Raw genomic sequence first — 14,765 nt, 5'->3', positions numbered from 1 at the left:
CTAGATTAAACTCTTTTGGGTGGAAAAGGTTTTTGTTGTGATCACTGTCATCATCATCATCACCATCGTTTTATTACCTGTGTGGTGTAATTTTCCTACACATTTCTCTCGTGTTAGGTGAAATTGTTGGCGAGAAAAGTTATTTTAGTAAGTAAAATTACAACTAGTGTCTGAGTACTTTAAACTTAATTTTCACTCACGTTTGAAAAGCAAAATCAAACATTTCTAATTCTGTCGGGTAAAGACAAAAATTTAAAAGGAAAAAAAACCCACCAAGCTGTTTCTTGCTTCTGGTTATCTATTTGCAATTAATTATGCACAGCACTTCTCTTTTTATGAAAGTTAACCGCCTCCTACCTAGTTATCCAAAAGATAGACCTCCGTAGTGCGGAGCTCTGGGTTGATGAGGCTCCACCACTATTTCCCCAAGGTCCATGTTTTCTGCAATTTGGACCTTTACAGTGACATTGTTTAGGTCTTTCCTCGGGGCTCATATGCTGCGGAGCTGGAGATCGCGGAGGTGAAGCTGCAATTTGTTTCAAGCAAATCACTGCGGAGAGCAAGGGACTCCAGTGGGTTTCCAAGAGGGGCCCCGGGGGAGCCCCCCAGTGGGGACTTGCGGTGTGTGGGGGGGCCCTTCTTTGGAGCCGGAGGGTCTGGCGAGCGTGGGGGTGGGGAAGAGGCCCCAGTCCCGAGTCTGCGTTGTCTAGAGTTTCCGCATCCTCACAGCTCCTCAAGGCTTCCCCACCTTCTCTTCCCCCACCCCCAGCCCCAGCCCCAGCCCCAACTCCCTTCCGGGGAAGAGGGGTAGGCGCTGGAGGGCCCGGGCAGCCTCGGGGGTGGAGCTGCCCCTCCCGCCCGAAGGTGGGTCCGTGGAGAGCTGCGGAGCCCAGGCTCGGACCGCCCGTCGAGGCTCCTCCCGCCCGCCCGGGTGCTGCAGCGGCGTCAGCAGCAGCGCACACCAAGATTTGGATGTTTGCTCAATCTACAGGATTTGCAAACTCTTACCGCCCCCATCCTCCCCTTTAGGAGTTGTTCCCACTGGATGCCTCTCATTCCCACCCCACCCCCACTTTGGGGGATTTCAGGCTTCTTTTAGCACCTTTTTTTGCAACCCTGGGGACTTGACATCCCAGAGCTCTAACTACCTCAGCAGAATTCTACTTTTGTTTTTCTTTCTCCCTCGTTTCCTCTTGTTTTCCTCTCATCTGATTCATCTGCGAAGTCTGATGCTTCTGCCAGGGGGAGAGGAATAAATAGATGCTGCTGCCCCAGAAGGCTTAGACGTCAGGAAAGAGCAGCCAGAACTGCAGTAGCGACAGGGGCGGCGGCGCCTGGAGCTCGGCGAAGCTCGTGGGACCCCATTGGGGGAATTTGATCCAAGGAAGCTGTGAGATGGCCGGGGGGAGGAGAAGCTCCCAGATCATTGTGTCCACTTCCAGGGGGGAGGAGGAGACGGCGGAGCGGGCCTCTCGGCGTCCTCGCCACTGCTGCACCCTGCCCTGTCCTGCCGGGATCATGGCTTGCGGCGGCCCGGGAGGGATGCTGCTGCTGCGGGCCGGGCTGCTCGCCCTGGCCGCGCTCGGCCTGCTCAGCGTACCCGGAGCTCGGGCTGCCTCCTGTGAGCCTGTGCGCATCCCCTTGTGCAAGTCCCTGCCCTGGAACATGACCAAGATGCCCAACCACCTGCACCACAGCACCCAGGCCAACGCCATCCTGGCCATCGAGCAGTTCGAAGGACTGCTGGGCACCCACTGCAGCCCTGATTTGCTCTTCTTCCTCTGTGCCATGTATGCACCCATCTGCACCATTGACTTCCAGCACGAGCCCATCAAGCCCTGCAAGTCGGTGTGCGAGCGGGCCCGACAAGGCTGCGAGCCCATCCTCATCAAGTACCGCCACTCGTGGCCGGAGAGCCTGGCCTGCGAGGAGCTGCCGGTTTATGACCGCGGCGTGTGCATCTCTCCCGAGGCCATTGTCACCGCAGACGGAGCGGGTGAGTCTCGGGCACTCGCAGCCTCTCCTCCAGCACGGCAGCCCCCTCGCTTCAGGAGTCCTTGTTTCTTGCCTTTACTCTCTAATTCTGTGAGTTTTTTTGGGGGGGGCGGGGGGAGCGGAAGAGAACTTCTCTCATTCTTTTCCTTAATTATTTTTCTATCAAGCAGTGTTTTTTTTTTCCTTTTAATTCACCACCCTGCCAAACTCATGCGTTCTATTGCAATAGGTGACCTGCCTTTCTAAAACACATCGTTCCTTCCCCGCCCATCACACTTCTAGCTACACTGACCCTTAGCTTTCCGCTTTGCATGGTGGAGTAACCACGTCTTGTGTAGTGATGCTCTTTTCTTACTTAATTTGTTTACAATCACTGAGCATTCTTGCCTGATTCTCTTGTGTTCTTCCTCATCATTTCCTATGTCTTTAGTGTTTTAGCTGCTTGTCAAGATTGTGGGGAGAAAACAGAAAAGTGAGGCCTTATTTTCTACTCATTAAAAATACCAAGATAATTTCAGTAACCTTATTCCAACCCGCAGATGTTAATGGTATGTGTTTGCTCAAAACCCAATTTGAGCAATTACCTTCACCTTAAATTTCCCCCTCCTTTCAATGAGATAAATTGTTCTTCCATTCCACACTGAAACAGCTGTGAAACATTGCTATGCACTGCTAATTAGCTCCTGTGACTTGCTCCAGCCACAGAGCTGGCGGAGAGAGAGATTGCTGGGCTCTTTTCACATTCCCACATGCCTTCAAGTCATTTTGTAAATGACATATGGACGAAAGGAGTTATATTTAAGGGGTGTTATCATCATGCACTCATGTAATGTTATTTTTAATCTCACCCCTTATCCTAGTCTTATGCTCTGCAAATAATTTGTCTTTAGTACCTTATTTTATACTCTTTGTGTGCACATCAACCACACATTCATTTCAGTCTTTCCCTACCATAAAACTTTATTGCAGTTCTACATTTAATGGAATAAATCACAAGTTGTTTTCTCATTAGTGTGGGGTTAATTATAGTCATAATTCTTAAGATCCCCAACTAAAACTAGTTCATAATGGTCTGCTTAATTCTAACTCTATGTCACTTCTCCCAATTAACCCAATGCTTGAATTTCACCCTTCACATATACTTTAAAAAGAAATCCTTATTTTTCTCTTTTTTACGAATGGTCCTTGTTCATACCCTCGTCAGATCAAATCTGTTCTTAGATGCATTGCCTTGATTGCTTCCATCTCTGTTCACTTTTTGGGGATCAACTTTTCTGCCTCTCAATTTATACAGCCTAAAAGGTCCTTCATTCACTTCTAGGTAATAGTTCTTGGTTGTCAGGGAACTGATTTAGAAAAATTATTTTCTATGCTCACTGATTTCCTTAATAGAAAGTGAGAGAGGAAAGGCAAAGGGCTTGTCCAAATAGCTAAAAAACAAAAATTAAACCAAGAAATTTCATAAAAATTTCAATGATCACTGCAATTAGTACATTATTATCCTTAAGATATACCTAGTATCTTACTGATTTTTAATGCAGAACCAAGAACTGGTTATGTAAAATAATGGGAAAGAAATGTATTTTTTATTAATCTTTGGTCATTCTTGAACATTTGTTCTCACTTATGTCACAGGCTCTGCAGACTTTAGAAGCATCAGTCAGTTGCTGCTGGGGTCTGCCAAGCACTTAGAATCAGTGAAATACGGGTACTCCTCTCTGCTGGAGGGCTAGGAATGAGGTGTCTGTGGTTCTTGCTGAAATGTATTTCTCCCCTTAAAGGAGAAGATTTGCTTTTAAATCTTTCAGAGAGGGACCTCAAATGAGTGGGGTTTGGCAAGGTTAATGGCTCGCAAAGCCACAGTCAGTATAGATGGCAAGCATTTTCCCGAAGTGTCATTGTAGACCAAATGTAGAACAATTGCTTCATTGAAGCACACAAATAGGATATGCATGGAAACAATTTGTCAGTCCAGGGACCTGATTTCTGAGCTGCAGTAAAAAAAATGCTATAATATCAGCCTTGCTGACAGCATTCTTGCTAGAAAAGCAAGTCGGGATTAAGTGGCAGTTGGAACCATATTTTAGTGCTTGTGTCCCTCGCCCCTCCCCTCCCCTTGAGACTGGGGTAGCGGGAGGGAGCTGAGGGGAGGTAGAAACAGGGAATGGGGTGTGTGGGGGATTCTAGCCTGAAGGGTCCACAGGCTTCTAGGGCCAGCTTGCTGAAAATTACATTCTGTATCGTGGGTCAAACTGTCAGGCACCTGGAATTACTTAGAATTACTACCACATGTGGCCAGTTTAATTTACAATGCAATATACTCCTTGGTTCAGTAGGATGTAAGAGTTCATGAAACAGGGTTTATTCCTCCTCCTTCCAAGTAAAAACAGAGTCCCTATATCTTGTGACTGGAATCTATGCAGTCAGTTATAAAAATGAGGTATCCTTGAATAAAATGGGACTATCCTTGACATTTCCTTACTGCCAAGAGGGTTTTCAAATCCTACAATTTGCATAGATCTGTTTCCTCAAAGCACAGTGTGACTCCATTAACAAGCTTAGGACACCTTACAAAGCAAAGTCTTATTGAAATGGAGCATTGCTTCAAGTATTAGGGCAGATGTACATTTATAAAGCAAAGATCATATTCTGAACATCGCTAAAATATTCACATTAAATGTATTCTTTTCACACATTTTATATTTACTATGGAGTGGGGTTTCATGTATTACTATATTTTCTTTACTTGAGAATCGAGTTCAATTTATTCAGCCAGTTAATTAAGATGTTTAGTCAAACCTTTAATATAGTATTGTGACTGAAGAGCATGAGTTTGGAGTTGGACAGACGAGGTGATAGATCTTGACTCTGCCTCATGTCTACTGTTATATATAGGAAAATAATAAACTGCTCTGATTCATAAGTTTTCTGATTTGTAACATAGGAACAATATAGCCTGCATTCCATGGGCATGGTAAAGATGAAATTAAACTACATATATGGTACCTGATAGGTAGTAAGCACTTAGCAAATTGTTGTGTCTGCTGTTGCTATTTTACAATTTTTATCATTGTTATATCAAATTGAAGTTTTCTTTTGTTGTTTTTTTTTTTTTTTTTGAAATTGTATGTTGCCCTATGCAAATACAGTCTAGAACTTTTTATCAGTTCGGGTCTGTGGAACAAGCTTCACACTGAGAACGCAGATATCTTTTCTCAAATATATGAAATTAGTACTGCATTTTATACAATTTTACTTGAATCTCAGACTCAAGAACAAGTTCCTTTGAGAACTTCAGGAAGAAAGAAAGAACCTAATGGATGTCTGTTAGTTATATGTAGTTGATCTCAGAATGTAGAAATGAATTTTTTAAAATGTTGTTATATTTAACAGCAGTTTATACAACACCCATCGTCTGCCCTGCCAAAGGCTTTATAATCACTTCTCAGTCACTACTGGTTTCCGTGGTGGTGTTAACTTGTCACCCCAGCTCTTGCCCAACACATTTCTCCAGCCCCCTCTTGCCTGGCAGAGCTGTGCCAACTTTTCCATGCATGAACTGCTGTTTAATCATTTCTCCACTCTCTGAGAAACAGGCAGCCTTTTCTTTAGCACTGGTCTGCAAATATTTGAGGGGCCAAATACCAAGAAGGAAGAATTATTTAGTGTGATATGAAGAGGAAAATGGAATGGAAAGGAGAAATGGAAATTTTAGATTGATACTAGAGAGAAAACATGATTCTAAGGATCCTTCATCATGTAAAATATTGAGAAGTACTCTGGATGGAGTAAAGTATCTGAGTGTTATGGTATTTAATTTTATTTACAGCTAACCCTATTGGTGGTAGACTATTATGTAATTCCCAAATATTTAATAAATCATTTTGTATATTGTTCCCACCAAACATCCAAATAGCAAGTTGTCTAAATTATATTTAACCTTTCTCTTTCTACTGGGTATATTGAAAGAGGCCACCATATAGCCATATAACTAAAAATTTAAAAATAATCCTATACAGTTGATACAACTTAATAGCTTCAGATGTGTAACTTAATGTTTGATGTTTGTGTATTTTGCAAAATGATGATAGTAAGTCTAACATCATACAATATCCAACATACAGTTTGACTAATTAAGAATTGATTATATTTTCTCAACTTAGAGAATCTGACCCTTTTAGAGTTTTTAGCTCTTAGTCAAAACTCTGAAGTTGCCATTAATGCTATACCTTGAGTTAGTCTTTTGACATTGGGAAATGTGTCACAAAAGAGCTATTTATGTGAAGAGATAAATGGGAAAGCACAATATAAGTGCTAAGCAACATGACCAGGAGAGGACAACCTCGAGATGGGAATCATTAACTGCTGTAGAAAAAGAATAGCATTCCACGTGTTCTAGGTTCTGTTCAAAATGTTAACGTTATGCGGGCCTCCCTGGTGGCACAAGGGGTTAAGGACCGCACTATGAAGTGATCCGCAGCCTCTGCAGCATGAGTTCAATCCCCGGCAGGTTGGGGAGCAACCCACATGGCACAGCAGATCTCTCCTGTCTCGCCCGCTGTTCCCCTCAGCAGTGTATTTCACTCAGTCTGCCTGTTCTGTTCCCTGCTCTGTCTCTTGTGAATCCTCTCACCCCCTACATCTCTGGCCTGTACCCCAGCTCTTGTATGCGTAAATAAATAAATCTTAAAAAAAACTTTAAAAAACCCCAAAATGTGTTATGCGTGTTAATTTATTTAATTCTTATAATAACTAGGTGGTGAGTACTATTATTCCCATTTTGCAGAAAAAGAAGTTGAAGCATGTAGAAGTTAATTGTCCAAGTTCATGAAATTCTTATGAGAAAGAAGGTTTCACACCAGAACCCTTTCTGTACTATATTGCTTCTCTCATGAAGAACATTTTATGGAGAATCTGTGTCTTTCGACCATTTAAAGGATCAAGGTTTTTTTTTAAATCGTATTTTGTATGCCTGTTTATATTCAGCTTATGAACATATAAGACAGCCTTGGACAATGGATTCCAAGAGATAAGATACTATATTTGCTGCACTTTTGCCATGACAGAGACTACACATTCCAGATTCTCACATGTTACCCAGAGCATAAAGTATTAATACAAATGTAATCACTCTTGTAAAAGTACTGATTTGAGTGTCAATGAGAATGGATAGCTACAGCATCTGTCAGCATGGTGCTTTGCCAATCAGCACTGAGTAACTCGGTGTTACTCATTTGAGGATGCTCTCTTAACTAGAACACTGAACTTTATATAATTACCATTTTAATTACCATTTATCATTACCATTTTCTGGGAGTATAGAATCATGAAAAAAGTCAATGGCAATTTCTAATCATTACCACATCTATTACTTGCACTAGCTTGAGTAAGCCCTGGATGGTGTATTATTTACTGTACTTACACCCCCGTTTTGTAACTGGAAGTTTGTATCTTTTGATGTCCTTTACCTATTTTGTCCACCCCCACTTCTGCCAACTACCCCAGTCTATTCTCTTTATTTTTAAGGTGTATGTGTGTGTGTTTAGGTGTCATATTCTAAAGATGTTGAAGTATTTGTCTTTCTCTGTCTGACTTATTTCACTTAGTGTAAATACCCTCATTTGTTTTCACAAATGGTGGGATTTTCTTTTCATATAACTGAGTGATTATCTATTGTATGTATGTATACCACATTTTGTTTATCTGCTGATGAACATTTGAGTTGTTTCTTGGCTATTGTAAATAATGCTGCAATGAACTTGGGGGTGCAGATATCTTTTTCAATTGGTGTTTTGTTTTGTTTAGATAAATATCTACAAGTGACATTGCTGTATTACATGGTTATTCTATTTTTAATTTTTGAGCAATCTCCATACTGTTTTCCGTAGTGGCTACACTCATATACGTTCCTACTGACAACGCGCAGGGTTTCCTTTTCTCCATATCCTGGCCAACACCATTATTTCTTGTCTTTTTGGTACTAGCTAGCCATCCTAACAGGTGTGACCCACGCTCACTGTTGTTTTGATTTGCATTTGCCTGATTGTTAGTTGAGCACCTTTTCATATACCTGTTATCATTTGTATGTGTTCTGAGATTGCTTTCCTAATGTTCTCCTTAGGCCTAAGAATTTGAATACATGCCAGTAAAATGTGATAAATCTATTCTGTGAAGTGATAGGTGGTGAAGCATAGTGTGTTTAACAACAGTACCATGACTAGGGGAGGTGTGTTTGTTTCTTTCAGGCATCAATAGACCAGTGTTGGGGTGCGTGCCTAATGTGTGCATGAACTTTATTGTGGTAGGACATTAATCTGCGAATTTCATGAAAGGGAAAAAAAACTTTCTTTAAGCTTGAAATTTCATGCAGTTGATGAGGATTCAAAAGAATGGATCACGTTTCATTTGCATGATAGAATAATTCTTGTCCCTATTTGACCTACAAAAGGTAGAATGCCAGCTCAGAACAACAATAAGAATCACAGTTGATGAGGATTCAAAAGAATGGATCACCTTTCATTTGCATGAAAGAATAACTCTTGTGCCTATTTGACCTACAAAAGGTAGAATGCCTGCTCAGAACATCAATTAGAATCCTCCTTCTAATCCATATCAAACATGTGACTGAGTTAGATTTTTACTTGGGAATTCTTGAAATAATAGTGAGTATGTTGTGATTCTTACTTTTTTGTATCACCTTTCAGATTTTCCTATGGATTCTAGTAATGGAAACTGTAGAGGGGCAAGCAGTGGTGAGTATATCATTATCTTTCTCGTCTTAAGTTGTGATCAAATTAGTCTCTGATGTAACCTAGATCCTCAAATCTTATTTGGGGACATTTATTTCCACAATTTAAAAGTAAATCACAAAAATTATTTTCTAATTTATGTATTTTTTTAATTCACATATAGTAAAATTGAACTTTTCTTTCTGTTAAACATTTCATGAATTTTGTGGCTATTAATGCATGAAATACTTGTGTAACTGTGCCTCCCCTGTGGTGCAAGGAGTTCAGTCTCAGCACTAAGAAGCTATCTGCAGCCTCTGCAGCATGATTTCAATCCCCGGCCAGGGAGCTATGCACATGGCACAGCAGACCTCTCCTGACTCGCCTGCTGCTCCCCTCAGCAGTGTATTTCAGTCAGTCTGCCTGTTCTGTTCCCTACTCTGTCTCTGGTGATTCCTCTCATTGCCATGTACCTCTGGCCTGTACCCCAGTTCTTGTATGCATAAATAAATAAAATAAATCTTAAAAAAAAAAAAGACTTGTGTTGACATTAGTACAATCAAGGTATGGAACAATTTCATCACCTCAAAGCTTCCTTGTGTTCTCTGTATGAGTTTCTCTCCCCTTCTTACCCATTGGCTATCACTGATCTGTTCTCCATTACTAGTCTTTTCTTTTTGAGATTGTCATTTATTTATTTATTTTATGTTTTAAAATTTATTTATGCATATAAGAACTGGGGTGTAGGTCAGAGGTGCAGGGAGTGAGGGTGAGAGGGTGAGAGGATTCACTAGAGACAGAGTGGGGAGCAAAACAGGTGGATCTACTGAAACACACTGCTGAGGGGAGCAACAGGCGAGACAAGGAGAGAGAGGTCTGCTGCTCCATATGGGTCACCTCCCTGACCTGGGATCAGCTCAGGCCACAGGGGTGATTGCACTGAATCTTAACCCCTAGGGCACCAGGGAAATCCTGAGGTTGTCATTTAAATGGAATGGCAGTGTTTTACCTGAAGTTGATTTCTTTTGCTGAACATAATGCCTTTGAAATTCATCCAAATTGTTGCATGCATCAATAGTCCTTTTAATTACTGAATATTTTATTTCTTGGATGTATTACCATTTGTTTATCCATTTATGCCTTTAAGGGTATTTGGTCTGTTTCCAGTTCTTGTTGGTCATAATGGGACAACTATAAACATTTGTGTACAGGTTTTGTGTGAACATAAGTTTTCATTTCTCAGAGTAAATATCTAGGAGTAAGAAAACTGGGTTATTTGGTAAGGGTATATTTAACTTTATAAAAAATTGCTAAACTGTTTCCAAAATGGCTGTTTAGTTTTATACTAGCAATGTGTAAGTTGCTTCACATTCTTACAGGTTCTTGGTAATGTCAGTGTTATTATTTTTTAAACTTTAACCATTTTAATAGATATACTCATCAGTGTTTTAATTTTTGTTTCCCTAATGGTTAAAGATGTTGAACATCTTTTCATGGGCTTATTTGCCATTCATAGTAATCTCTTTGGTGAACTGTTGGTCCAAGTTTTTTGCCAACTTCAAATTGGATTGTTTTCTTACTATTAAGTTTTGAGAACTCTTCTTGTGTTCTGGATATAAAGAATCACCTTTTTATTAATTTTCTCTATTTTTCCGTTTCATTCTTGTTTCTACTTTTTTATATTTATTTCCTTCTCTGGCTTTGAATTTATTTTGCAGCTTTATTTGGGTTTTTAAGATATAAGTTTAGATTATTATTTGAGACTTTCTTATATAATAGTAGAGTGATGTAGGTGTTCATCTAAGAATGGCTTTAATTCATCCCACAAATTTTGATAGGTTTTAATTTTTCTTCAGTTCAACATATTTTATATTTTCCCTTTAGAGTACCCTGACTCATGACTTATTTAGAATTATGCTATTAAATTGCTGCTGTTGGAGATTTTTCCATGTTTATGAGATTTTTTATAAATTCTAATTCTCTTATTGTCAAAGAACATACTTTGATTGATTTCAATTATTTTACATTTGCTAAGCTTTATGACCTAGGATGTGAGCTAGGTGAATGTCACATGCACACTTGAGGGAAATGTCTTCTGTCATTGTTGAGTGGAATGTTTTCTAAACATCAGTCAAATTAGTTGAGATGTTGTTTAGTTCTTTTATATTCCTGCCCATTTTCTGCCTACTAGATCATTGATCACTGTAAGAGGAATGTTTAACTCTCCAAATATTGTGGACTTTTTCTTCAGCTTTGCCTTATTTCTTGTTTTCTGAAACTATTATTTGGTGCATACACATTTTATATATTTATATCTTATTGGTCAACTGACACTTTCCATAATGTCTTATCTACTCTATTTTCACCTCTAAAAGTATATTTTGTTAGATATTAATATAACCACTTCAGTGTTTGCAAGGTATAACTTTTTCTGGTTTTTTTTTTTTTTTACTTTTAAAATACTATATGATTATGTCTTAAATCAATTTCTTGGTGGTGGTGTTGATTTTTTACACATTCAGCCAGTCATTATCTTTTGATTGCTTTCTTAGACCATTTGTATTATGCATACATTCCTATTTAGATTTACCATTTTATTATTTGTTTTGCTCCTCCTCATTGTCCTTCTCAGTTTCTATTTCTTGCTGTTTTGGTTTTATTTGAATCTCCCTTGCTGCCCCCCGCCCCCACACACACTCTATCATCTATCCATCCATCCACCCATCCATCCATTTCTATCAAATCTATGTATGTCTCCCCACTGCATAATGTGATGTTTTTCCCCACCTATTAACATTTCTCCTACCTATTAATATTGCTTGAATAGCCCACTGTATTTACACTGATGTTTGTAATTTCTAATGTTTTGCCTACTGGTATCAGTTCCTTTTTTCTGCATTGTCTACAACTGAGTTATGATGATGTGAATATTTTACATATTTTGGTTTTATCCCACATGTCTTAGGCTCTGTCTTCCCCTCCCCATCTTTTTTCTATTCCTTAGATTTGATACTCCTGTAGGTCTGTCTTCAACTTCATTAATTCCTTGATGGTCTCCATTCTGCTATTAAACCTATCCAGTGAATTTTGTGTTGTAGTTATTAAAATTTCTAAAGTTAAAATTTCCACTTTTTCTTCATTATATCTTTGAATATAATGATACAACTTTTGTTGATATTTTCCGTTCACTTGAAGAGTGTTCACCATACTTTTTGAGGAGTTTTTATAAATGCTACCTTAAAGTTTGTTGGATAATTTCAATGTCTGACTTTTTTCCCCTAACAATTGAGATTTTCCTGGTTGTTGATATGCAGCATAAATTTTTGTTATACAATGTACATTTTGAATATTATCCTAGGATCACTTAACACTCCATTAGCATTTCAGACTTCTGAGAGCCTCTCTTGCTGCTGCTGCTGTTGCTGCCACCACTGTCCAAGTATCACTTGAGGGGTGGAATACAAGAGAATGCAGTGTTAGGGGACTTTTCCCACTACTTGAGTCAGAACTAGAGGGCTTCTCCTGAAGCACTGTCTACACGATACCCATTTCCAGGTTATATGCTGTGTCGAAACAATACTTGGGCATCCCAGAGAGGGAAAAATAATGAACCCATTACCAGTTTGATGGTGTGGTCTTCCTTCTCAATCTTCCTGCTACTTTGTGCTTTTCTGATTCCTTAAGTAGCTGCTGCATGCATTTGTATTCAAGTTGTGTAACTGTGTCAGTGGGAGAGATGTTATAGTCTTTTTATTCCATGTTCCCATAAAATAAATTCTGAAATGAAACATGACATGTGTGCAGAAAAGTTTACAAATTTTAAGCATGCAACTGTGCATTTTCATAAAGTAAACATTGTCCTATAACTACCACACAGATCAAGATATACAACATCACTAGCACTCCAGAAACCTCCCTGTGTCTCTTTCAAATCATTTCTTCCACCTTTTCCCCACAAGTTAACTACAGCAGGAATACTAACAGCAGACTAATTTTGTCTGAGTTTGATATTTTATGAATGAAATCCTACACTATATATATATACATACATGTGTGCATGTATGTATGTGTATTTAGTGTGCACATGTGGCTTCCTTTGTTTTTTACTATGTTATGTAGAATACTTCAAATTTTCATTGCTAGATAGTATTCTACCACATCAAAGTATACCACACTTCATTCATTCTAGCTGTCCTAGATATTTGGGTTGTTTCTAGTTTTTATTATAATAAGAACTTCTTTCTATAAGAACATTGTAACTACAATTAGTTACTAAATACGTCTTTCTTACTGTCCTCTAGTAATTTGCACTGATTTGGGTCTTTATGTCCTGCTTAGAAAGTTAGCTTATATGTGAAACCAGAGCACTTATAGTAGTGTCCTCTTATCAAGGGGGTTATGTTCAAGACCTCCCAATGCCTGAAACCATACATAGTACTGAATCCTGTGTATAGGATATACTCTATTTTTTCATCTGCATACATAGTTATGATAAAATTTCTAAATAAGGTACAGTAAGAGATTAGCAACAATACCTAACAACAAAATAGAGCAATTATAACAACATATTGTAGTAAAAGTTATGTGACTGTGCTCTTATAATATTTTATTGTACATAATGCTTTGCACCATGATCCACTGTCAGCATCTAAAACCCAGAAAAGCAAAACCACAGCTGAGGGGGTGGGGTCAACTGTACTTTACTAAGTTGTAAATAAGTCTGAAACATCCATTTCATTAGATTGGAACAGTTTTCACCATTGATTTTCATAGACTCTTACCAGGGTGACCAGTATTTAACCTGAGGCCATGTCTGCCAAAGGCAACCCAGCAAATATTTATCTTTTTAAAAACAAACAAATTAAAATGATTTATTTAAAATTATTTTGTCACTTTCCTAATGTAATTGACAATGCTATTATAGTACCATTAAGTCAGTGGACCTTAGTAATGGTACTATTTTAAGGATCACTCCTTATGTTTGGTCCAAACCAAAAAATCTCATGTGTATAATAGTTATAATAGTAAAGTTGGTGAGTCAGAATTTCTGGCCAAGCACACACATGTGCTATCAATTTGTTCAGAAGTCATGGTTAGGATAATATAGCACTTCAAGGTGTGTGAGAGAGAAGACATCAACAACACTATAAATAATATATAAAAATAGTTCAACATGTACAACTGCTTAGAATGAGTGCAGTGTTCCCGGCTTCAGTGTTTACTGTTCCTCTCTTATAAATGTCTTCCTGTTCCCTGGTATAATGGGAGTGATGAAAACAAACTAACAAACGGGAAAATCCAAGTTCATTCTGCTTGTGAAAAAACACAGTGATGTATTCATGTCTATTGAAAAATGGTAATTTGTTCACACTCAAAATTTTATACCTTGGAGTCATGTAACAAACAGCTGAGGTTGATTATGATAAGACAGGAAATGAAGACACAAAAACATTGTAACTCACATAACTTCTCTTTCAAAGTGTCAAGTTGTTTCTGTCTGGAATTTGGAGAAGAAATTCTTTCACACAGCTAATTTATCCTTTGCCTCAAAGCCCAGCGATTTTTTCTTTCTGAGGGGATAATGACTATGTCTGAGTAGCTTCCCATTTGTGAGTATGCTTCTCTGTTATAAGCTCCCTGTCATAAAAGGGAGTAGATGCGCTCTAGTTTCCGTAACTTACAATATGGAGAAAAATATATTCAGTTCCAGTTAATCATTTGCACTGTCAAATCAACATAGAAAATTAAATCAGTTATTCAAATGATGCAATGAAGTTATGTTTTTATTAAAGCAATTCTGAAAAAATACACTTTTCTTTTTTTGTGATGGCTACCAATTTATGTATTTGAAAAACACAAATTTCTCTAAAGAGGTGATAAAATTGGTAAATTTTGACACTAATCAATTATATGCACATGATCAAATTACTTCTCTGGGTCTGCTCCCTAGTATAAAATGATATTGTAATGACTCAGAGTTTTGCTCTGATAATATTTTCAAATTAAATACTAGTACTCTCTGGTGTAAGTTGGATGTTCTCC

General features: G+C 38.6%; 1 protein-coding gene across 1 annotated transcript in view; it reads left to right on the top strand.

Moving 5' to 3' along the window:
- The first annotated feature begins 942 nt into the window (after positions 1 to 942).
- FRZB (frizzled related protein) overlaps positions 943 to 14,765 on the top strand; it is a 34,162-nt gene continuing 20,339 nt past the window's right edge. The window contains exons 1-2 of the mRNA XM_037523668.2: positions 943 to 1,996; positions 8,700 to 8,747. Of these exons, the coding sequence (XP_037379565.1) occupies positions 1,396 to 1,996; positions 8,700 to 8,747 (649 nt within the window). The 5' untranslated portion in view covers positions 943 to 1,395. The remainder of the gene's footprint in view (positions 1,997 to 8,699; positions 8,748 to 14,765) is intronic.

The sequence above is a fragment of the Talpa occidentalis genome, unplaced genomic scaffold (assembly GCF_014898055.3).
Source record: "Talpa occidentalis isolate TD23 unplaced genomic scaffold, MPIMG_talOcc4v2.1 talOcc4.3, whole genome shotgun sequence".
Taxonomy (NCBI): domain Eukaryota; kingdom Metazoa; phylum Chordata; class Mammalia; order Eulipotyphla; family Talpidae; genus Talpa; species Talpa occidentalis.
The sequence above is the reverse complement of the archived record's forward strand: the minus strand, read 5'-3'. Positions and strand labels throughout refer to the sequence as shown.